Consider the following 26,483-nt stretch of genomic DNA (forward strand, 5'->3'; position numbering starts at 1 on the left):
AAGTAATACACATGTGACAACTTGCCCCAACTTAAAAAAAGAAATAAAACAATAAAAAACTGTGTCCTGAGCACAGATCAACCTTTTAGTTCAAATCTACCATCATTATATAGGTGTCCCTTGCCTTAATTTATGCAGAAAAGTGTTCACTTTTTACCCAAGAATAGCAAAAATAAAATATTGTAATTTTAGTTTAAAGGACAGAATTGACAAAACAATTAAAAAAAAAATCAAATTGATTTCAAAATCACTTATAAAAAGTAATAAGCATTTTTGTAATGGACTCAAAACCTTGTTATTTACTGAGATACAGCCTATGTGACAACTAGCCCCAGTTTCCCCTACTAATAGCTAAAATGACTAATAAGGGCAAGTCGAGATGACCAAGTGCAACAGTATAACATTCTGGTCCCTAGATATGGCTCGGGTCCCTGTCTTTGGGTTTTAGATTACTCAGAAAAGTAATAGCACACCTGTATCGCAAGCCCTTTTGACATTTAATCATGAACAGTGTATGAATTATAGAGATCTACAATTCAATTTTCACTAAAATGCTCATTATTGATATCAGCAATGCAATTACTACTTGTGAAAGTGTGTGAAAAAGCTCATTTTTGGTAGATCAGTAATTACATTTGCGCTACTAAAAAACTTTTATTCTTGATATAAAAAATTAAGTAATTACTCACAGAAACACATTTACATTTATGCATTTGGCAGACACTTTTATCCAAAGCAACTTACATGCATCCAAGGTATACATTTTTTATCAGTTTGTGTGTTCTCTGGGAATCGAGCCCATTGCTAGCATCATGCTCTTCCCGTTGGAAAATGGAATTTCAACTTTCAAAACTAAATTACTGATAACTGTAACTGCATTTTCACTAGTAGAATTTCACAGTGATCTGTAATTCACTCGTTTAAAACCGTCCACAGATATCTTACTATTTGAAATTCCAGTGTCACCAATCAGCTGTGTACGTTCTAGAAAAAATAGATCATTTTTTTATAGCAATAATTACATTGTTACTAGAGCAAATACCCATTCATGATATTAAAAACTGTAGTTTTTACAACTAGTAAAAAGCTTAAATTTTTGATATCTGTAATTTGGTTTTCACTTGTGGCAATGTTAATTTCAGATTAAATTAAAGAGTAATTAAAGATATCGTAAAAGGCATTCTTACTACAATACAATCACATTACAGATATTAAAAATGAACATTGCCCCTAATGACACCAAATCTGTAATTGCATTTTAAACAGGAGTGAATGTCAAATTGTTATTCAGTTACAGATATTAATCATAAAGTTTTTTACTAGTTGATATCAAGAATTGTTATTTCAGCAAGTAATGACATAATTTTTTATATGAAGAATGAATGTTTTTACTAGTGCAAACTTAGTAACTGATATCAATAATTAGCATTTGCACTAGTAGACTTAAAGGGCTTGTTGACCCAAAAATGAAAATACTCTCATCATTTACTCACCCTCATGCCATCCCAAATGTGATTTTTAGAAGAATATTTCAGCTGTGTAGGTCCATATAATTCAAGTGAATGGTGATTAGAACTTTAAAACTCCAAAAAGCACAGACAATCGTAGTAAAAGTAATCCATATGACTCCAGTGGTTAAATGAATGTCTTCTAAAGTGAAACGATCGCTTTGGGTGAGAAACGGATCAATATTTAAGTCCTTTTCACTATAATTGTTTACTTCTGGTCGCTCTCCGATGCCTGTCCACAACGGAACTCAGTTCCCTCTGCCTCTCGCATGATGTAAGAACGTTGGCATGTTCATGCGAGAACTGATGCGATACAACCGGAAGTGCAGCTCGATTTGTTTACAAGAGAACGCTGCTCACAAACTTCATTGGCTTTGCTTTCATTTTAACATGCCAACGTGCTTACGTCATGCAAGAGGCAGAAGGAATCAAGTCTCGTTGTGGACAGGCATCGGAGAGTGACCAGAAGTAAACAATTTTATGCTGCTTTTATGTGGTTTTTGGAGCTTTAAAGTGCTGCTCACCATTCACTTGCATTGTATGGACCTACAGAGCTGAAATATTCTTCTAAAAATCTTGATTTGTGTTCTGCTGGAGAAAGTAATACACATCTGGGATGACAAGAAAGTGAGTAAATGATGATAGAATTAAATCAATATAACTTGACTTTCTTAGTTCAATCAACTTCAGTCTAATTCAATTCAAATTTAATATAAAAGTTCAATACTTTTATAATCATGTAATAGTACTGATGATAACCATAGTAGTAGTTAGGGCTATTCCATTGTCAGAAGTTAAATAAACAGCCATCTGATTGAAAATGGCCAATTGATTATCAAAGCCATAAATCTGACTATATTCAGATATAAGCTTGTCAAGGAGAAACGCATGGGTCTCATCACTTTACACGCAAATCACAATGATAGTGACAATCATCAAACACATCGAGTAAAAAGATGAGCTTTGAATTATTGCCACATGACAGATAACTGAAAGTGACAACAAACACAAAAACCAACAGCATAAATAAAAGAAGCAAACAGTAAAAAAAAATTAAAGCATTATTGTAACACTGTAATTTGCAGAATTGTCGCAGTGCATGTTGGGAATCCGAATATGTATAACTCCCTAACTCTAAAGGATGAGCAATAGTAAAAGTGATGTTTGCCTTAGCAGATCCCACTAATAACAGAATGGCAAATATGAATAGACAGAGAGCAAGAGAGAGAGAGAGAGAGAGAGAGAGAGATAAAATGATCCGACTTTGGCCCGGACAGAGTTCAATCAACATTTTCCAGAGCAGCGTTGCTTCTCCCTCCCTTTTTCAACTCCTCCCTCCCTATCTCTCTCTCTCTCTGTCTGTCTGTCTCTCTGGTTCATGACGCAGCAGTGACAGAGGCCTGGGTGTGCATTGCTGGGCTTAGAGAGTAACAGAGAGGCGCTGCTTTAGCCGGCCCTGACACTTACACACACAAGAGCGCCACAAAGGATGTCCTGCTGAGAGAAAGCAGCTGATCAGGCCCTGAAGGAGAAACAGTGCTGCTGACTCTCTGTTATTCTCTCTCTATCACTAGCTCTCTTCTTTGCAATGGCAGAACAGACTGATCTCGCCCTGGGCCAGACTGTTTACATCTGCAACTGCTCACAAATGGACGAGGAGGACTAGATCAGGTATATAACAGAATGGAACGAGGGAGGAGTGACCTCACTTCAAACTGTCTCTTGTGCCACTCATTCGCTGTTTTTGACTCACTCTGCTAATCATACAGAGAGATTGTGCGCGGTTGTCCTGCAGTGCTGACTAAAAAAAGTTTGCAAAGTTTTCCGCTGTGGGAATAGTGAGCGATCAAGTGGTCAGGAGATAGATGAGTGTTTGTTTCTGAGTGCAAGCTTGTTTTGAGTATATACTGTAGGAATCCATCTAGATGCACGTTCCGGAGCCAGTCTTTTACTTTAGTTTTTTTTTTTGTGTGTGTGTGTGTTTCTCTTGATGTTCCAATGAAGGCGGGTCTTGCTATATGAATAACCGAACAACTTAAAACAGTTAGTTCACCCAAAACTGAAAATTATGTCATCGTTTACTCACCTTCATGTTGTATCAACCCATATGACTTTCTTCGGTGGAACACAAAAAGAAGCAGAATGTTAGGGACTGACAGCCTTAGTCACCATTCACTTTCATTGCATCTTCTTCCATAACATGAAAGTGAATGGTGATTGAGGCTCTCATTTTGCCCAGCATCTCCTTTTGTGAGATAGAAAGTTATATAGGTTTGGAACAACATGAGGGTGAGAAAATAGTGAAAGAATTGTAATTTTTTTGGTTAACTGTCCCTTTAATGTAAACATAAAATAAAATGTAATCTGCACTATGCAAAAAATTATTTATATCACTGTGGATCTTATAACCGTGTTGGGTAAGTTACTTAAAAATAGTAATCCACTATGAATTACTAATATTTATCAAAAATCTTAATAAAATTACTTTAATAATTACTTTATTGAAAAGTAATCATTACTAATTACTTTATTTTACTAAGTTACTTTCTAAAACAATTTTCCACTCAACAAATTCAAAATAATGTCTATATTTCTTTGTTGTTCATTTTTACACACAAGTCATACACTCAGCACCTCACATTTCTCCTTCACAATGACTCATTACAGGGCCATAATTCATGTATTCTACATAAATAATATATTAGAAATAAGCATAAACCTATAATGTCTTTAAAAGTAATTAATTGAAAGTCAGTAACTGTAATTTCAAGATTACAAGAATTTAAAATGTAATGCAATACACTACTTTTTGATTAAAAAGTAATTAGATTACAGTAACTAATTACTTTGTTATTGAATTATACCCAACTCAGCTTATAACTGTAGTCACATAATCAGTGTTGGGTGTAATCTGATTACAAAGTAGTTAGTCACTGTAATCTAATTACATCAAAAATGTGTGTAACATGTTCGAGTTATCAGATTACAGTTACTGACTTTCAGTTAAGTGAATTACTTTTAAAGTACATTACTTGGGTTACACATATTTCTAAAATACCTCTGTGACAGCTGAAGGGACAACAACAATGAACAATGAGGAAATATAGACATATTTTGACATGATTCATAGAGCGTAAAAACAAAAACAATTCTGTGAAAAGTTTTTAGAAAGTAACATAAAAGTAAAGGAATTAGTAATGCAATAACTTTTCCCATGAAGTAATTAGAAAAGTAATCTGATTACAATTTTAAAGAAGTAATTAATAATTTGTAGTGATTTACTATTTTTTAGTATCTTACATAATGAAATATTGTAAACATGATAAAAAATGTACAATGAAGTCCACAGATCTGATAACACATTAAAACTCTGAGATTCAATATCAAATTGGTAGCACTTTACAATAAGGTTCTACTTGTTAACATTAGTAAATCCATTGGGTATCATCAATTTACAATGAACGATAGCATCTATTAATCTTGATTAATGCTAATTTCTAAAAAGTACAAGTGTTAATGGTCAATGTTGGGTGTAATCTGATTTGACTTTTAAAGTCAAAAGTAGTTAAACATTACATTTTTTAATTCTAGTAATCAGAGAACAGTTACTGACTTTAAAACCTATTAAAAAATTGCTAAGAGCAAGTTTTAGTGAGGAAATCTTAAAATAAGTGTAAGGCGGAGTTGACCTCATTGCTATGGATGACATCACATTTTATTTGAGCAATCTTTTAAATCGCCCTCAATGATTGGTAGACAAGGAACCGCTATTTGTCAGCTAAGACAGACAACAATAGACAGATAGATAGATAGATATTTTTTTTTCTGTTGATCAACATTTCTTCATCCTGTGTTAATGTAATGAAACGTGCGTGCATCCCGTCAACAGCATCAAAACACTGGGTAGCCCCGCGATTGCCGTGATTCCCCATGAATTCCCCCTTTTTTATCTGCAGTGAGCACACATCCACAGGAAAAAAAATACACATTGTCGGACAGTGTGCGGTCTGGTCTGGAGAGGGCATATTATATATAGTTTGATAGATGATTCTGCTGATGGATGGCAGAAATTTCAATTCATCCGTGCTTCACAAGTTTATCTCAGGTGTAACTAGGTTGTTTCAGTTTGTGGGAGAGATAACTGCATCTTTAACTAAGTTTACAACAATAAAAACACCCTCGCGATTCAGACGATACCATTTTAAAGGTCAATGTCAACATTATAGTATTACAATATTATATTATTAAAATACATTGACTCAATTGTGATTCAGACGATACCTTTTAAAAAGGCAAATGTTATAATAGTATTATAATATATTGTTTTTAATGTGGATTGACGAGAGCAGCCATGCGTCAGATCGTTTGTGAGTAACTCAGGTCCTCAGGAAGACTTCTAAGCTGTTGTGGGTTTAGGAGCTACTTTTGGCATTAAAATGCTTCATGAATTACTCTTAGATGAATATTTTACTAGTCCTAAAATTAGGAGTGACACGCCCCTAAATTTCTACATTAGGAGCTACTTTTAGCCTTAAGATGTTTTTGTGAATACGGGCCTAGATTTCCTCAAGGGCGCAGATTTGGCTTGAACATTGGGGGGTTGCAGCATGAAGCAGTTACATGTTTCCATTGATCATAATATAAATAATGTGGGGGAAGGAGGGTACCTTCCCCCACATTGGATGATAACATGGATCATCAGGTTTTTGCTCTAACTTGTGGCATGCTCGAGTGCTGTCATTAAAGCAGAAGGGGGACATACCAAAGACTAAAGGAACTCTGAAATTATTGTGAATTTTTCAATTAAAAACTTTGATATGAAAATTTCTATTAAATGAGAAAAATCCAAAATACAAGCATTTTTAAAGAGGGACTCAGAATTGTGAACCCCATTGTAAATAAAAATGCATATTATACATTTCAGGTGTGAACTGGCCTGGGCTACATTCTGAGGTCTTCATTATGACCACCAGGGGACGCAGCACTGTACTTCCACACACAGATGCACATTTAATCAATCTGACAGGGACGAGAGGAAAGACGATCTCGGTTATGACGAGCAGAATGAACAAACGGCAGGTTGGTAAAGTGATTTTCATCTTACTCTAATGTACTCTCAAGTATTATAATTGTTAGCAGGAAATGTAAAACCGTACCTTCTTTCTTGTGCTCCAGCCAGACAAAAATATTGTCATCATATGACTAATATGATGTTTAAATTGTCATTTTCATTTGCTTATCTTTCATGTTTTCACATTTGATCTGAATAATCCACTGCTTAGAATTTGGTTTCATGAGCATCAAAGTTTCTGTTCTATAATTCATAATGAAACACAGAGACCCACTTATTGACATAGGCTTCATCCTGATCGTCAGAGAGATTTGTCAAAGTGTTCAGTTTGTTTTCCCTTTTTTCCTCTACTTTAAACTTCAGGCCTTGAGTGGAAGATTCATGCGATGAGCACAACTGTACCAATAGCATGGGTTTACATAACAGAGGCCTTACTTTGACAAGCCCTCTTAGCCCAGAGATGTTTGCTAGCATCTTTGTTGTTCTAAGGGAGGAAGCAGAGTTGTCAGGCTATGGCTTACACATATTACTGAGTGACAAAGAACAAAAGTACCCCAGCCTTGCAGCACTTGTTGGCACAGAGCGTTCACTGCATTCTTCTTTTGACTCAATGACTGTGCTGTGGCTAGCATCGCATAACCCATTCTCGTAGTTATTTAGAGGCACTACTTTGCATTGTTTAAGAATTCATTGCAACCAAAAACGCACTTAAAAAGAGTTGATCTGTAAGGGAACATTCAGTCCCAAACTTCGAAATTTGTGAAATGAATTGCATTTACAAGAAAATCCAAAACATGACACAATGTAGGCTAATTCACCAGACAAGCTCTACAGCACACTAGTGTTAATTGTGTTGCTTAAAAGCACAAGGGCAGCATTAACAGGAAGTGCCCTTAGCCGAAATAGAAATGAAACATTCACATGTATGGTCCAGTTCTCTCATCACTAAACTCCTATGTGTATCCGCCATTAACAAAATAAATAAATGCAGTAAAAGTATTGTTCATTGTTAGGTCATGTTAACTAATGTAGTTAAATAATGTTAACAGATGGAATCTTATTGTAATTGTGCATTGAATTGATTCCCTCTTACCCTAAGAATGAAATCAACATAAAATCATGTTTTATGCCAAGGACTATGGTAGGATATTTAGAACTAGAAATATATGTTACAAATACAAGGGCCATTTTGGAATTTCAGGGGCATTTTTGTCATATTTGGTGGATTTTTTTTTGCCCCGAGCACCCCTTAATTTTTGACCCTGCCTGATATATAATTTGTTTAGGGATGAAAGGGCATTTGGTTTAAATAAGAATTTGAAAAACTGATATTGCAATAGATAATTTCTAACTTCGCATCAGGAAACAGTGAGAGGTGGTAAACTTGCGAGGTCAATGAACAATTCAGTCTGACGTTCTTATATCAATGTCACTGGTTCTCTCATAAAAGGGAAAACAGCCTAGGAGATGAACAAAGGCCAGGCCACTAGTGAACGCAGCTTTTGTTACGGCAGCTTGTCTTCATGTCATCCAGGTAATCAGCACTCAGCCCTGTTTCCAGAAATAACCGCTGGTATCAGGCCATTAGGTTCACTCGCTAAACTGCACACTCAAGGAAGCAGCCATCTGCAAGGTTTAAAGAGACACGTGACCAATTTTAAAAGCAGGACTGGTACATTCACTCAGATTCATGTAAACAAGAGCTTTTTTGATTGATTTGGCCAAGGGTTCGTGAGATCAAAACAGATAAAAAATAATATTTTTAAAAAATAAAGCTGATGATCTTTTATTTATTTATTTATTTAAAGCTGACGATCTATATTTGGGTCCAATAACTGAATGAGGCCAATTTGAAAATCAGTTTATATATATCCTGAAAATAAATAAAGTTGTAGTATCTTGAAAGCTGTAAAACATTTGTGGAGTGAAATGAAGAAGAAATTTTAAAGATCTGACCTAATTTTGTATCAAGAATTTCAATCCTCACATAAAAATATTGGATTTTAGAGGTTTTTTTTTTAACCTACTGATTTTATCATTTTGTTACCATGAAAAGGATTACGTATTATAAGCTTCAAAAGGGAGACAAAAAAATTATATTAGCAAATAGTTGTGTAAAATAGGAACTACTTTTGCTCATCTTAACATGCAGAAATGCTGAAAGAAACTGACACACAGTCACACAACTTGTGTGTCAAACATGAAGTTGTTAAAACATTGATAATGTCCTGTAGTTGTTTTTAATAAATGCAAAACAGATCAAGTGTAATAATTTTCAGCGGTAACACTTTACAATAAGGTTCCATTTGTTAAAAGTAGTTAACAACATTAGTAAACATGAACTAACAATGAACAACACTTTTACAGCATTTATTAATCTTGGTAAATGTACATTTCAGCCTATGCTAATGCACTGTTAAAACGAAAAGTCGTATATATTAACATTAATGAATACATTATGAACTAACATGAAATAGTTGTATTTTCAAAAATTAACAAGGTCTACTTTATGTTAGGTGTCTTTAATTACTATGTACAAACATTAAAATACATACAATACAATGTATTTATTGTGAAATTATATGTTGTTCTGCAAAATCCTCACAAGATTCACATGTGCTGCTACGGAGGTTGAGGTACGGGTAGATTTAGGAGTAGGGTTAGGGTTTAGATTAGGGTTAGGGCTTAGGGTAATGGTTGGGGTAGGGTTAGGTTTAGGATTAGAGGTAAGGTTAACAGTGTAACTACAAATGTAATTAAATGCAGGTGCTTTAAATGTAAGTACACTCACTGAGCACTTTATTAAGTACACCTGGACACCTACATACGAATATGATTATCTAATCAGCTAATCGTGTGGCAACAGTGCAATACATAAAATTATGCAGATATGGTTCAGGAGCTTCAGTTAATGTTCACATCATCCATCAGAATAGAGAAATAATGTGATCTCAGTGATTTCCACCGTGGCATGATTGTTGGTGCCAGATGGGAGTATTTCTGTAACTGCTGATCTCCTGGGATAGGCACGCACAACAGTCTCTAGAGTTTACTCAGAATGGGACCGAAAACAAACAAAAAAAAACATTCATTGAGAGGCAGTTACTGCGGACGGAAACGCCTTGTTGATACGAGAAGTCAACGGAGAGTGGCCAGACTGTTTCGAGCTGACAGAAAGGCTACGGTAACTCAGATAACCCCTCTGAACAATTGTAGTGAGCAGAATAGCATCTCAGAATGCACAACATGTTGAACCTTGAGGCAGATGGGCTACAACAGCAGACGACCACGTCAGACACTTTTTTAAGACCATAGTGTTCCTAATAAACTGCTCAGTTAGTGTACATAATAAGTACATTGAATCAAATGCTTAAGGACATAGTAGTTAAAGACACATAATATAAAGTGGGTCCATTAACATTTACCAAGATTAATAAATGTTGTAGTAAAATATTGTTAATTGTTAGTACAGGATACCTAATGCATTAAGTATTGTTAACAAATAGAACCTTAATGTAAAGCGTAACATATTCCTTTTTGGCCCATTAATGTAAAAATAAAAGGCTTTAAAAAATAATATAAAAAATAAAATAGCCCATTTAATCCCAAGAATTTGCACTAAAAATAAAAAAAATAAAAAAATCAATTTAATAGAAGTATCGCATCGGTTATATTTGCTCTGATAGTACTTGGTAGCAAAGGGGGACATAGCAAATAATAAGAAATTCAGAAATGATTACACATTTATATTAAATCCTTACATTGTTATGCTAAATTAGAGCCATTGTTGCAAAATAGAGCGATTTTCTGAAGGTGTCTCAGTCTTTTGTACCCACTCTATAGCACAGGAGTTTTATTTCAATATCACATCCCCTAAAATTTCAATAAGGTATGTAAAAATATTCACATATGTTAATATAAGTGGGATAAAAGATGCTGAAAACCAGAGAAAGAATGAACATTGTAGAAGTAAGAAAACATAAATATTAAGGCAAAAAATAATCCAGATTAGAAAGAGAGAAATTAAACAATGAAATTAAGAAAAAAGTATTTACAGAAAAAAAAACAAAAAAAAAGGATAGATAGCTCAAAGTATTTATGTGCAGCCATCACTCTAAGTAACGTCATACCCATTTTGGCTTGTGAAATATAATAACCTGCAGTCAGAATGTGAATAAGCTCCTCCTCCTTTTCCCTTTCTTCCATTCCCTCCCTCCCACTTGCTCCCATCTCCCCTCTTACACTCTCTGCAGAACAGCCGCATCCTTTTGCATCTATCAGCAGCCATGTTGAAGGTGAACCCTCAGTCCTCCTCCACATTTACTCTCCCTCCTGAGCTTTCGTTTTCTCTCCAGCGCTCTTTCGCGTCATCTCTCTTTCTGCTCAAAGTCTTTTCCTCCCTAAAACCCCTCTCTACCCTTTCACCGTGTTCTCTTTCCCTTCTTTCATCCACACCTCCCTCTTTATGTCATCCTCTCAAGTCACCATTTCCTTTTCTGCTTGCACATGCACTCCTCTTTCTGTCTGATAGCATGAGATCGAGACCGTTGTTGGAGCTGGCTGTGCGGTTTCTCTCCCTTTCTCTCTTTTTCTCTCACACATGCACACCCACCCACCACCACAAACATGCACGCATAAAGATGTCACTGCAGTGGTAACAGTACATCTTAGCCATAAGAGCGAGCAGCCACACTCAGATCTGCGTAAACATGAACCAAACCTGAGAACAGCCGTTTCCATGAGTAATGGACAAAGAGCACGAGGTGGACAAGGGACAGACGTGTAATATGTGCGTGTTTGGCTGTGAATTTAAATTCTGTGTGATCTGATCACCCAGACATATATTATTTATTCTACGTGATGGAAAATATTAAAACCTGCCCAGTGCCAGGTGTTGTTTTTATTTAGACTCTGGTGGTTGCGTTGTTGCAAATGCATCACACCATATGCGTATGCTTTTGTGTGTTCCGTATGCTACTCTCATGTTAGCGTGCTGATCCGCTTTTCCTGCAATCTCTTTTTCCCGCTGTTCTTTTGCAGTGGTTAATGAAGTTGCAGTTCCGTGCTAGCACACCGCATCTCTTTTTCCACAGCTAATAATGCACAGACAGCAGTCAAGCTGCCCTGTCCGACTATTTATAAACTCCACAGTGAGCGACGAGACTCTGGTGGCCATCTAGCAAGTGTTTCGGAACCAATGAGACCTATAGCATGGTGCACTGGAGCAGACTGATGCCCCCTGCCACCTCTGGACTGGGCGTCTCACACAGAGAGGGCAATGGGACTAGGGTGAACGAAAGAGAGAGAGAGAGAGAGAGAGAGAGAGAGAGAGAGAGAGAGAGAGAGAGAGAGAGTGAGAGAGAGCGAGCAGGATAGACTAATAGGAGAGGCTGTGATCGCAGCATTGTGCAGCAAGTGACCAGCTGAATTTATAAAAAGCTGCAACACTTTCGCCTGCAAACGAAACATCTTTTTTCAGTGGACTGCAGGAACTGTAGAGGAAAGCGAGATGTTTTCTGCTCTCCGTCCATTGAAGCGCTTTCTCTGATTAACTGAAATAAAGGTACGTTCAGCATGCTTTTGCCTCCAGTTTCAAACAGACACAGTCGAGCGGGTTTTTGCAGGGCAGCACACGAAGACTGATGTGGTTTTATCTGTAATAATGAAAGATAATGTTTTCACTCTTTGTTTGACTGGACATTTCGTACTTGTAAGCAGTTGTTTCTTTCGTTTTGTTAGAAGAATGGTGGGGGATTTTTATTTTTCCGCAGTTTCGCTCACCATGTTGCATCCGGTATGTTAAGGGATGCTTGAACCTGGGCGTGGCAGGTAGATACATCCATGGGCAACATATGTGATTTAACGCTTGTATTAAATTAAAACGGATAACAATGTTAAATGAGAACAGAAAATAAACATGCAAAATAACAAAATGGCGATCCTACTTTTTGTTTTTTAATGTGTAGGGGCCCTTCAACTCCATCCCATCCGGCTCTTTTGAGTAGGGGCTGTAATTTTGACTGCGTAATACTCCACAAAACACACATATAAAGTTTGCACACACCAATACAGATAACGGCGATCCCAGATTGTCCACCGCTCCAGCTAAATGTTACCAGGGCTTCCCACCATGGCTCATTCCATAATATCCGTTTTTCTCTGGACAGAAAAACATGACTGCCTGCTCAGTCGCCGTTCATCCAAATCCCAATAAGTGCTGCGCCACAGCATATTGCCGTGACAACGGAGGCCTGTCAGTCAGGGAACAGGCGGATGTTCTCCCAGCGATCATGAGAGGTCTGCCTCTCCCGCTTAGAGCAAGCATACACAAACAATGCAGATTAAAATAGATTCTTAGCTGGACATATGAATCTAGCATGTATTTACATCCAAACTGTTTTCAGTTGTTTTGTTTAAATTCAGAGTAAAGGTTCTGGCTATGCAGAAATGCTGTCTCATACTGTTTTTGCAATGATCAGAGGCAGATCATATGTGGTGGATATCTTCTGTGTGGTTGGGTTGTTTCCTTTCACATTATGAGTAACATCAGGGCGATCACAGAACAGCCTGAGAAAACATTCCTCTTAACTAGTTTGTTATGTTGATGTCTGTTCACATACCGAGAATGCTGCAGACACTACCTTGCTTTATCCATTATTTTAAAGATTAATTCCTCTATATCCTCATCTATACTCTAAAATTATTCAGAAATGCAAGTCCAAATGTGATCGAACACTGTCTAATACAATGTTCACTGTCGGCCATTTTACTTAAATGCCATGATGCCTTTCGTTTTGGTTTCAAAATGGCTGCTCTATTCAAAGAAAATAACCTTTCAGCAGAAGCATGCAAAGCTTTACATACTGCCCAAACTCATCAGTGTATTAGTGAAAAAAAAAAGTTTGTGCAATAAGCCGTATTAACTGAAGTGCACAACCAATTTACTACAAATTATCTCCAGCTAACCCTGCTGGGAAGAAGAAAAAAAAAAGCTAGCCTAAGCTGGTTTGCTGGTCAAAGCTGGTCTCCAAGTCTGTGATTCTGGTTTACTGTCAAACCAGCAAACCACCTTAAACCACCAGCAAACCAGCTTAAATGCTTAAAGCTTAGCTGGTTTAAGATGTTTTTCTGATCTGCTTACAACTGTCTAGAACCCACAAATCTGTACCCTGCTGAAAAAAACAGGTTGGTATATGCTGGTTTAATGCTGGTCTAAATGTTGACCAGCATAGCCATGTTGTTTACCAGCAAAAATACTGGGCAGCCAAGGGTCTTTTTGCAGAAGCTAGGCTATCCTTTTCAACATATGGTATGAAATGAGAGGGGTATTTGGCAACTAAATAAGTCATTTTACACCTAAATGTTTTGTTTTAGGAGCCTTGATAATGACTAAAATAACATTACTATCACCCATTTAAGGAGAATGCGATTTGGACATCACCATCACACAAACAGAAGGGCAAGAAAAGAGTAAGAAAGAGAGAAAGATGTGCGAATGAGAAAGAAACAGAAGACAAACTCAAAGACAAGAACACTTTGAATATTTTGTAGGGATTGTATTTGTTTTATAGCTAAATAAAAGGGGGCTACCTACATTCATATGGTAGGCCTACATCTGATACTTTGAGGGTATTGGTCAAAAGTGCTGCTGCCTTTGACATGTTCTTCTGTTTGCAATGGTAGGTTAGCGTGAGGCCTCATGGGGTGGACTCAAACTAGAAATAGATTGTGAAAAGCAGAAATAGGTCAGTTTGCAGGGATGGATTTTAAGAGGGTTAACTGGACGAAACTGGTCCAAACATTAATTGTGAATGGTATATTTTACACTCTAGCTTTTGTAAAAGTGTTTCTCAACCATCAGGGAATTCAGTCGCACATACTAAGAACAAAAAAGAGATTTGCCCTTTGTTCCTTTTCTCATTGTGCTGGTACTTAAATCAGTCAGCACAAAACAAATGAGTCACTGGGTCGATGAAAGATAACAAATTTGAAAGGACAATTTTTTAAATTCAAAACATAAGCATATCTTTGGAATGTTGTGTACGCATTACTAATTTACATTAATAACATCAAACTAAAATTATTGGGGATGGCCTTATAAATTTTATGTGACATGTGGTATTATATATTTATTTTTATGATCACTGTTTAAACAACTATAATACATTTAATTAATCTGTAACAATTAAAAAAAAACTTTTTTTATATATTGTTTTTTTCCATGCCTGTCTTTATTTTAGTTAAAGTTTAAGTGAATTAGTTTATTGAATTTTGAAAGGCTTTTGTCAGTAAAATGTTTCCTTTTCTTTCCTTGGTTGTGTTCACCTGTTTTTTTGTTTTTTTTTTTCTTATAAGCTCTTGTGTGTATATAGAGCCTCTCTGTGTTGTCTTGACTTCTAATGCAGCTGGTAACCTCCTGCATCAGAGTTATGACTTCATAATTAGAATGTGCAATGTATTCAGGTCTGCTGTCATTAACCATTTAAGGAAGCAGGTGGCCAAAAAAATAAATAAATAAAAGTCAGTGTTTTAGATACAGTATACTGTAATTTTCATTTCAAAATAAAATATCTCAAAGCTATCTTGTGTGACAGAGGCTGTAATGAAATGAGGTAATAATAAAATGATAATATGCATAATATATATAATACTGTATTTAATATTGAAAACAAAGCAATTAACACTTTATACGATGTATTTAAATTTGCATATTTAAGGTGGTATATTTTAAAGAGCACGTTGTTTTAATTTACAATATATAAAAAACAAAACAAAAAAACAAGTCTTGAATATTTCCCCGTTCTGAATATATACATCCTCTCTTTTTGCCTGGAGGAGCTCTCTGTTGAGGAGTATACAGAAACTCATCTTCTCTCATTGCAGCCATCAGGGCCAAGCCAAGCCTCCCCGGGGCTAATGCACCCCTACTGGATTGGCTTATTAATATTAATTTGGTCATGTGCGCTACTAAAGTTAAGCAGTGTCAGCTTAAATGAATTAATATTCATGAGCTAAACTGGATTAAATTCGCACCCAGTGCCCTATATCATTTTCATCAAGTTAACCAAACGTGCATTGACGTCACCTAAGAGCCGTCGCTAACAAAGCACAGCAGACTCACTGATAGCCGCATTTCCACTACCGGGCCAAATGAGGGCATGCTAGTGCGTGACAGGGCCAGTTGCGTTCCCACTGTCACTTCCGGGGCTTCATCTGGGGTTCCTTGGGGCCAATGGCCGATTACCCTTGGGCATTGTAAAAGTTGAAGTTTAGCTGAGTCAGGTCAGAGGTTTCAGCACCAAGATACTAATTTCCCAATTTTTCATACCTAGCTACCAGCTTACCTCAACAGATCAACGGAGAATGAGGAATCATCAGTACTGGCCTGATGGTGATTTTAGTCTTGTGGTCCAAGGAAATTGGCCTTGACCAGTTGATATCCCTGGCTTGCACTGGCCCGATGGTGGAAAAGTGCCTACTGAAATACTAAAGATTGTCCAATCAGTTACCTCAGTCAAAGTTCTTGCCATAGTTCTTTTCCTGGCCCCAATATGTTCCATTGATTCTGCCATCTTTGTTTCTTTTAGGGTAAGGGTTAGTTGGTTAGTTAGTTAGTTAGTTTTTGGCCTGAAGTCATGCCCATATCAGGGCCTTGGACCAGGTTAGGATACATGTCCAGACTGATCACACTGTGAGTTTGGCAACAGTAGGCTGTAAGTTGCTGACTGAAATGCGAATCACTGCACCCAGTGGCCGAAGCTAAAAGTGTTGTTGAACAAATAGGAATGTATGAAACAGTTTTCCAGTAAAATGTCCAAAGAGTGGCGCCAAAAGCGAGTTGTATTTTTAGTTGTAAATGATATAGTAGTCAACAGGAATGGATATTTCATTAACTCTACCCCCTAACCCCAACCCTAAACCTTACCATCAATGGAGTAAAAATGTAATTTTAGAGCAAAAATGCAACCTCCGATTTGCTTAACATTGTTTATGTGAACGTGATTACTTCCTGGTTCCCATGGGACTGTCTCTGAGGTTGCTAGCGCACCACACTATCAGTAGCGGGAGGGAAATACTACTAGAGGAAAATGTGTTCATGCTTGAATTGATGCAAAAATGGCTAATGGGGGTGGCACTTGTCAGTAATTCAGCTGAATGGGGTTGATTTCAGGATACATGAACTTTCGGAAGCAACATGTCGATTTCTTGTGTAATCATTAAGGCTGTGGAAAAAAAATCAATTCTGTTACAAATCACGATTCTTGAGCCAAACGATTTTAAAATCGTCTCTCTGATGAAAAATCTGTTTTTTATTTAATAACAAAAAATACATGTTTATCTTAATGCTACAATGATTAATAGATAAATATATAGGAAGCTAACAGTTCCTGATAACAGTTTTTCTCTCTGAGATGTTTTGTTATGCATGATCCAAAAGTTTATTTGAGAGGTGTTGTGGAGATGAAGTCATTCTGCAGATTCTGTCTGACATTGCTTTAATAAATAGTTTAGCTGTAAAACGGCTCATTAAACTGCTTGATATCGTGAACTACATGTTGCGCCCTCGCAATTTTTAACAGCGAGGGTATTCATGCACAGTGGCGGGTAATTTTGCACATTTACCCGCCACTGTCGACAAGAAATGACGGTAGACACAAAGATGATGCATGCTTGAGGAAACACGCGTGATTATATTTTGAAGAACAGACGAAAGACATGCCGGTGATGAACGTGCTTGATTTGCTTTTTTGTTTAGAAGTTCATTTGCGCTTTGGCGCAAATGGGGAGTTCTCACTTTTTTTTCCTCTGTCAGTTCTCTGGGAGCAGTTTGTAAAAATAGTGTTGTCTATGAGAACGCTGCATAGGATCTCTAGAAAAAGGAGTTAACAAAGTAAAAAATAAAATATATTTTTATTACGTTTTTGTAACAAAACATCAAATAGCAATACTTACAGAATTTCAGTATTTCAATGCATATTGAATCGGTTAGGAAATATCATTGTAATATCGAATCGGGATGTCTGTGGCAATTCCAGGCCCTAGTAATCATGTTGCCACGTCCCAGATCCAGACCCGGACGATACGTCTGCCATAGACTCAGAGCCCACTTCTGCCACAAAGCTTGAGGCCATACAGGCCATGTAACAGAACCAGAGACCATGTCTGTCCTCAGTGCCTCTGCCAGCTGAGCTTCTTCTTTCAGTCCCAATTTCAAAGCTTTTGTCTCCAACTGGTACTAAGTCCTTGGCTGTATGTACCTTGGCCTGTTCCAGAGTCAAAACCTCCTTCTGCTCTATTACCAAACCTTCTCTTCCAGTTCTATCACTGTCAAGTGTTTCGTGCCTATACCCTGATTGTGTTCACCTATGTTGTGTTGCTTGGTCTTTTGCGGCCTTCAAGTGAAGACGGTAAGATCATAATTACGAGCTCCGAGCACATGAATGACCAAGCCAAGTCGTATTGGTAATACAGAAACTTGGAATTCTAGATGATACCGTGTAAAAGTCATTCATGTGTATTCTCTTATGCTTAGTGATGTTTGTTTGCAGTGCATTAGGTTTTTAAGATTACTTATAGTTTAATCATTTCAGGCACAGAATGGGCCACCAATATCCACCATCAGATTTATTATAAAAATATAGATATACACATAAAACGTTTTTTTTTTTTTTTTTGCCACATGACATCCAAATTCAGCATACCCAGATTGTTTTCCCAAATCATGTCAATAGAAACAAAGATGATGGTACCACATGACGTTTTGACACTTACAACTAACATCGGGGATGATATCCATTCATTTTGTTCAGTTGGATACATTTCTGTATCTGACAGTTCACATTTAATACTTTCAGGCCACAGGACAATTTCCACATTTGAAAATCCAAAAATTAAAATAATTAGAATGGATAATGTTATGATAGGAAAAACCTGTTCTTTGCTATCCAGCCAAATGATTAAATTCTAACAGAACAATTGGCCTTTTTCTTTGATTACAGTAAAATGACATGTCATATCAACTTACCACATACATTTGTAGGCCTACTTGCATACAACGATGCCACACCTTCAAAACCCTACAAGCAATGATGGGCTTTGACAATGTCTGCTGAAGTGTCATTTTACTGATAGTCTAGATTATTTTGGCCTTGTCATAAAAGTAATGACTTTAATATCAAGACACAAACACAAAATCACATCAACTTTAAATTACGTCTGCTCCCTAACAATATTTGGGTGTAAGAATTTTTTATTTTGAATGTTAGTGTTAGAACATAAAATATTTACCAGCTACCTCATATTAACTTCCTGGCATTACTTGGTTGCTGCTTTGTAAGCATGCAATGCTTGGGGGTGAAGAGGACATGTATAGGCTTGCCTAAAGTCCCGCTGCCACCTAGTGGTTTGACATAAGAGGGTCATCTAATAATTCAATCTCTGTTGAAATCAACAAAAACATTCTCACTCTGTGGTTAATATGATTGTTATTCTACTATCTGTAACTGTGTAATGAATGCCATAGTAATTAATAAACATTGATTAACATGACATGATCAATGTCCTGTCAGTTATTCAGTTAGTATGGTCAGTCAGTCACTCATTAAACATATTGAATGCCTCAGTCAGTTGCATTATTCGTTTCCCTCTTTGATTAAGTAAAACAATTTTGCCAGATTTTCTCAAAGTCAGATCAGCCATATGTTTTTTTGCCAATGTAACCCTCAAAAAGATGTATATAAAAAATATAAAGGGAACTTTGAAAAATTTATTAATTGCTTTTTTTCCAACACATTAGAGCATACATAATGCATTTCAAATGTTTTTTTGTTTTTTTTATGTTACAGCTTTTAGAAATCATGAAAATAACATTGAAAGGATTGGGACATTTGCTTCGGGGCCAGCTGCCTTCTCAAAAAATAAAATAAAAATAAAAGTAAAACAATGTTGATGGCAGAGTTTATATACAAAGTCACATGACCTCAGTGTTTGCAGAGACCTCCTTTTCAATATGTTTCACTAAAATTTGACTGACTCATTCTTTGCTCCTCTCCCAAGCTTCTTAAACTGTGTATTGTCCAGGATAGAATTTTTTTTGAAGGCATTTGAGGAGTTATTTGTCAGTTAAGGTGGAAATGAATAAGTATGGGATATAAATAATCCATCCATTGATGTGAGTTGACCATTGAAATGCAGATATATTTTATAACATTACACAGATTAACATTATTGTTTTTTTTTGTTGTTTTTTTTTACTTTCTATCCCCTCTGCAGATGACTGTGGTCAACTCCAGCACTCTTGGCCTGATGGACAGCTCCCACCCCCAGGCTGTCCTCAGTCATCTGAGTGAACAGCGTTCACAAGGCCTTTTCTGTGATGTAATAATCATTGTGGAGGATGTCAAATTTCATGCTCACCGCAACATACTGGCTGCCACAAGTGGATACTTTCGTAATGCTTTCAAAACACCGGAAATCTACACATCCAGCCAGGTGCTGGAGCTAACAGACCTGAAGTCTGAAGTGTTTGCTAGTATTCTTAACTTTATCTACAATGCCAAAGTGGAGTCAAGCAGTGCAGAGGAAAGCATGTCTCTGGTGGCAGCTGGAAAGCGTTTAGGAATTCCCTTTCTGGAAAAGTTGCTGGACTCTGAAAGGCAGAGCTCTGGCCTGCAGCAAAGCCAAGTCTCCACTGGCAAAGGGAGATCAAACAGTCAGTCAAAGTTGGCAGACACATACACATTAAAAAAAGAGCCCCTCAAGCCTGAGGAGTCAGACTGCTCCAAGGGCCCGCGGATCACCAATGCTTTCTCCATAACTGAGGCTGTGGTGGTAAACAACCCATTCTCTACACTGGATCACCGCAACAAAGTTGTAGAGGCACTAGAGAAAAATCACCCTATTTCCAGCTCCCAAGCTACAAGCATATCACCCATAGACAGTGAGCCTGGCCATGCTCTGTCTGAGCACTCGTATGCAGTGAGCCAGGGGCAAGAATCTAACAATATCAAAGAGTCGTATGCAGTGAGCCAGGGGCAAGAATCTAACAATATCAAAGAGGATGGCCAAGGAAATGATAACAGAAGCATCATGCCTGTTGTGGTTCCAGGTAAGACTTTGGTTAACAATAGACTTGGCCCCATAAAGAAGCGGCACATACTTGGTAAGGGCTTTCCTCCCTTCTCAAATGATCCAGCTACACATGTGCCCAATTTTCCCGGAACATCTGTAGTTGAAAAGGCCTCTCCTGCCCAATTGTCTACCTCCCAGTTGTCCTCAGTTGCAGCACCAGAAATGCATTCCAGCCTCAATTTGTCGCCACCACCTGACCTTACACCCCCTGAGGATGCAGAGCCACCCTGCCTGAGTCCTCAGAATACACCCAGTTCCCCCAGCTTCTGCTGCCAGAAATGCCCTGAGACCTTTAACGACTCTGCACTTCTCACCATCCACATGCAAATACACAAGAGATTTGTCAGTCATTTGTTTTGCAAGTACTGCCATAAAAAGTTCATGCATCTGAAAAGGTTACGCAATCATGAGCAGGTTTGTGTGAAATCTCTGAAAGGTCCATCTGAGTTAGAGACAAACAATAAAGAGTCTTCAAGGCTCCCAGTCTCTAATGGTACCCCAAAAACAAATAATGCACAATGCTCTTTACCTCCACCAGATCTCGACGTCCCTTTAAGTCTGGACCCCACATTTACAAGTCCGCCCGAGACGCCTCAGAATCAAGTTAACGGGACCTTAATAACCAATGGCACTTCAAGAGCATATAAATGTTCTGTATGCAAACGGGCTTACATGACCCTTTCCAGCCTAAAAAGACATGAGAATGTACATTTATGGCATAGAGCCTACCCTTGCCACTACTGCAACAAAGTTTTTGCTCTGGCTGAATACCGCACCAAGCACGAAATCTGGCATACTGGGGAACGTCGGTACCAGTGCATCTTCTGCCTGGAGACCTTCTTGACCTATTACATCCTCAAGAATCACCAAAAGTCCTTTCACGGCATTGATCCACGGCTGGCTGTCAACAAAAAAAAAGCTAATGGTGGATTGAAGAGTAGTGTCTACCCCATAAAGCTCTACAGGCTTCTACCGATGAAGTTCAGAAAGAAACGTTATAAGTCTTACAGTCAGACGTACTCCGAGGGAATCGAGGGTCATGAAGAGTCCTTCAGTGCCCCACTGGACAGCTGTTCCTCCCATGCTATTTTCGACAGCACAGTGCCTAATTCAGATGTTGTTAGTGGTCAATCGTTATTTTCAATGCCAGTGACATTCATGGCCACTCCGAAAATGATGGCATCAGAAATGCCTCGCATAACCTTTGACCAACCATGTGACCAAAACATAGAATTTCCTATACCGTCTGAGATGGACCAACCTCAGAAACGTCTCTCTACTGATTTTAGGAAAAAGTCTGCCTTACCAGGATTTAATGGCAAAGGGTCACCACTCTTCAGCTATAGATTCACAGATTCTTCAAAAGCAGTACAGAAAAATGCAGGGTCCTCTCTGGTTACACATATAAATGACACTTCTTTAACCGAGAAAAACACAGAAAACAGTTCAGACATTCTTCCATTCATCAACATACCGTCTGTCTGCTCCTTTGAAGGGTTGAGCAGGCTGAGTGAACTGTCGGCAGCTGCCCAAACCATTGAGGACATGGCTAATCAACTGCTACAAGCAAGGCCAGAGAGCATAACACAGGATCAAACACCTAGTAGAATGACAGAAACTTACCTTGCTAAGCCTGCATGCCCTGGTCCATCAATTGACAACCAGGTCCTCCCCCTCTGCCAAATAACAGTGAAGATAGGCAACGAGGCGATCGTTCGACGTAAAATAAAAGGCTCAAAGCTGTTTCCAAAGAAGAGGAAGAGGAAAAGCTTGAGGCAAGAGGGCATAGGTCACAGTAGCCCTGCAGAGGAGAGTGTTGGAAGCCCAAGTTTGCGGCTGAGAGCTGAAGTCAGAACTTCTGTTATAGAAAAAGAATCATATGATGACCCTGAAACTGACAAACTATGGCGTCCTTATTACTCATATAAATCTAAAAAGAAGGGTAAGAAGCTCAGAAGCAAATGGAAAAGGATGAAACCTGCTAGATGCTACACTAGGCCTTTGTCACCAGAAGCAAATGAAGACTTCAGAGAGACACACCTCTGTCCAGATGATAACATCTCATCAGAGGACTTTGAGGTCAGGAGGGAGCTGAGACATAGCAGCCATAGGGAAGCTTTCCCCTGCCACAGCTGCAAGAGCTCTTTCTCTAGCCAGACCTCCCTCAGTATGCACATCATCAGCTGCCATCAGCCACGCTGCAGAATATGCGGTAAACAATGTGCCCCTGAAGACACATCCAGCACAGCTGGGCCCATTGCAGAGTATAGTGGTGACTTTATCTGCATGAGTTGCTCTGAGGACGGCTCCTGTTTCAGCTCAGATGTGGCACCCCACAGTCTTAGCACAGAAAAGCGTTACAGATGTTCCTACTGCCCGCAGCGGTTCCTTTACCTTGCCACCAAAAAAATCCATGAGAAGAAACACTTAGAGAAGTCAAGTAAAGGACACAGTTGCAGGTATTGCTCAAAGGTATGTAAAACAGCAGTGCTATTGGGTGTGCACGAGAGCAAGCACTTCATGGCAGAAGATGGAGAGGATCCAGACATGATATGTAAAACGACAAGTTCATTTCCAACAGGTAAAGAGCATAAAGGGCAAATCAAACCTGAGCCTTGGGAAAGCACTTATACCTGCCCAAAGATCAAGCCAAAGATCGGGGAACCCATGGACAGAGAAACTGAGGGGAGTTATCCTACAATCACCAATGTCTACAATAAAACATCTCTGCTGTATCCTTATGCAGCAGAGAGGTCTTTTGCTTCCATTTCTCCAGAGATGAAGACAAAAAAGTCCAAGAAAAAAAGCATTTTTGAACGTTCTAAAGGATCTGGATTTGAGAGGCACAGACAAAACTCTTTGGGGGCTGTGATTTGGGGCCAACAGGATTGACTCTACAACACAAGTACTGACTTTATCCAGGCTCTAAGCTTGTAATCAAAGGAGCCACCCTACAGTTGCCCAAGTCAGAGCAAAACATTTGTGTAAAGAGGAACCTCCTCTTCACACCCACCACAGGAAGGAAATGCATTGCCTGCTGATGTCACATAGTATACTATGTTTGGAAAAAAAAAAAAAAATTGCATTGGCCTTGTATCCAGCAGAACTTGTGAGATGTAAATATAGAGTATTTTTGTTCTTTCACATAATACTATTAGTAGTTTTCCATGTTTTTCTATGAAAAGTGGTTTTATTTTTGTATGTTTTTATTTGTCCAAGTCAGGTGGATATTCCCAATATGTCATTGCTCATTGTGTTGTACTGTAGTCTATGCATCAAGTAAACTGAACGGCTAGTAGCACCTTACCGTAAAAATAACTGCAAGTGACTGTACTTTTATCATAATATAACAATCTATTAATCTTATTTGATGCACAAACTTTTATTGATAACATGCAGATAAATGCTATTTGTTTCCATTAAGAATATTCCCTATGTTATACCTTCCAGTTATTCAATTACATCGTTGAATCATTACAATCATAACATTAAATAAAATAACACACGTCACATGTTATTAAGAATAACATAATCAGTGTTTTAAAATAGACAGATGTTAACCACAATAATAATTGAGTTTATTCCAAATAATAAAATATTATATCAGACTGTCAGTTTTCTACAATTGAAGCAAAAGTTTGTTACATCCCATTTACATTTTATGATACATCACACCAGTCCTAAATACAAAGAGAGAGAAAGAGAAAGAGAGAGAGAGAGAATGAGTGAAACAGAGTTCCTTTTCCTCTTGAAACTGCTGACTTGTAAGTGGGAACTCTGTTTATTCATTCAGATTGTCTCTCTCTCTCTCTCTCTCTTACTCTCTATCTTTGGGCCCCAGTTCTGACCCATCTGAGAAGCTCATTACCGTTTCTCTGTCGGTCCTCCACACAATGCAGCATTCACAGTGTCCCATCTGGGCCCACGTGACACCAGCCCCAGATGTTCTGAACTCTCCCCATCTTGAAACCCACCCTCCTAAAATATATACTCAGATCTGGGTAGGTGGTTTGTGCCCACAACCAAACACCTATCAAAAATATGTCAGTGAAATTTTTAATTCATCTAGGTCATCATGGATCGGAATGTCTTCTTGTTCATTCATCGGTAACTGTACTGTGTTTTGCATTTGTTAAACAACTCCACCAGACAGCCTATCAACTACTCGTCAGTTTTGCATGTCTTATCCATCAAGAAGAGGTCCTGCCAGTCTCCTCAAATATTAATGTTTCCTCTTTTACTGATGCGACTATTCGAGAAGAACTTGTAAAACCTTTATATTACATATGGTACAAAAGGTCATTTTGTCATTTGTCATTCCACATAATGCAGTGACATTTCACAAAGTTTAAGAGCGCAATCTTGTGTGATGCGGAGGTGGGAGTTGCAACAACATCCTGATTCTTCACAAGTTTCCAGAGCAAAATTAAGCACATATTGTGCAAACAGTTGTGGTCCAGTCTATTCAGTGCATAGCACCCAGTGTAGCAACATAAAAGGTATGAAAGTAGATTACCATTAGTTAAAGCTTCTGATAATTAACCACTAGCAGTATTGGTTAGATTACTTAGGTAGAAATGTAATCGGGTACTGATTACAAATTACCTAACTTAAATTGTAATCAGAAATGTAATCTTTTAGAGTACACTTTATAGGTTATCTAATCCGATTACTTTAAGATTATTGCATGTTTTGGTGAAAATCTAATTTTAAGCATATTAGTAACATTAGTACATATTAATAAATATGAATCAAACAACAATTTGCAATTTGTCAGTCGCCTGAGTCACTGATTCTTTGACAGTTAAGACTAATAGCTAATATAATCACTTTGCAATCATGTAATCCATAAAACATTTTAATCTGATTATGCACATTTAAAAATGTAAGGTTACAAATACTTGATTTTTGTAATTCGATTATGTAAATTATGTAAGAAAGACTGACAGGGATATTATGCACTAATCCAGTTGGTTGCATGCTTGGGGCGGGAGAATGCTTTACGGTTTGTTGTCGCAAGAATGGTTGAAAGAAACAATCGCTGACATCATCTGATTTAGGCTATTGATTCTACAGAGCATAAAACCATCATTAAACAAATGTCTCCGAAAAGTCTCTTTCTTTTGGCAAAAGATGTAAAGGTAGTTCATTTGAGAAATAGGTAAACACTTGTTTGTTAATGTTATTAATTGAAGATGTTACAGAGTTACTGATCATTTTAAGCATTTTTATGTTTGGGGCTAGCAAATAGTTTGGGTGGCGGGGCCTCAGGTAGGTCAGAAAAAGTTGACAAGCCTTGCACTAGACCAATTACTATAAACTCTGACAGTGTGGGCACATTTGTTGGGGTGAAGAAATCACAGAGTGAAACAACATAGAAGTTTGCAGTATGTTGATGAACTCCTGTTGTCCTTTTCTTTAAAAAAAAATAAATAAATAAAAAATGCAAAAATCGGGTTATAGTGAGGCACTTACAATAAATGAATAGGGCCAATTTTTGAAGGGCTTAAACACAGAAAATGTGAGGCATATAATTTTATAAAAGCACTTACATTAATTCTGTTAAAACTTGTGTATTATTTGAGCTGTAAAATTGTTAAAAATTATCGTTTCAGCAGATTTACAATGTTTACGTGTTACGTTGTCATGGTAACCAAGTGGCAAAGTTGCATATAACTTTACACAGAAAAGATTATAAAGGGATTATACTTTTGAAAAAGTACGTATTTTAACATTAACGGACTGGCCCCATTCACTTCCACTGTTCACTGTAA

At 37.7% G+C, this 26,483-nt stretch overlaps 1 protein-coding gene and 1 long non-coding RNA gene across 7 annotated transcripts in view; one reads left to right on the forward strand and one right to left on the reverse strand.

Annotated features, from left to right (window-relative positions):
• The window catches only part of LOC127456468 (uncharacterized), a 30,630-nt gene extending 8,181 nt beyond the window's left edge, over nucleotides 1-22,449 (reverse strand). For 2 of the 5 annotated variants that reach the window (XR_007899841.1, XR_007899839.1), the window contains exon 1: nucleotides 22,333-22,449. This is a non-coding gene — a long non-coding RNA (uncharacterized LOC127456468). Of the gene's footprint in view, nucleotides 1-1,493; nucleotides 1,960-22,332 lie in introns of those variants that run through there. The other 3 variants (XR_007899838.1, XR_007899842.1, XR_007899840.1) reach the window with 2 other exon arrangements.
• On the forward strand, nucleotides 2,089-26,178 carry LOC127456452 (zinc finger and BTB domain-containing protein 38-like). 2 transcript variants are annotated; one of them, XM_051724964.1, is made up of 3 exons: nucleotides 2,089-3,179; nucleotides 6,433-6,587; nucleotides 19,852-26,177. In XM_051724964.1, exons 2-3 carry the CDS (start codon nucleotides 6,471-6,473, stop codon nucleotides 23,599-23,601), a joined length of 3,867 nt encoding a protein of 1,288 aa, XP_051580924.1. In that variant the 5' UTR covers nucleotides 2,089-3,179; nucleotides 6,433-6,470; the 3' UTR covers nucleotides 23,602-26,177. The 2 variants fall into 2 exon arrangements, with proteins under 2 accessions (XP_051580924.1, XP_051580925.1); XM_051724965.1 differs by lacking the exons at nucleotides 2,089-3,179; nucleotides 6,433-6,587 and adding an exon at nucleotides 11,943-12,142 and having other exon boundaries at nucleotides 19,852-26,178.
• The last annotated feature ends 305 nt before the right edge of the window (nucleotides 26,179-26,483 follow it).

This window comes from Myxocyprinus asiaticus, chromosome 18, assembly GCF_019703515.2.
Source record: "Myxocyprinus asiaticus isolate MX2 ecotype Aquarium Trade chromosome 18, UBuf_Myxa_2, whole genome shotgun sequence".
Lineage (NCBI taxonomy): Eukaryota > Metazoa > Chordata > Actinopteri > Cypriniformes > Catostomidae > Myxocyprinus > Myxocyprinus asiaticus.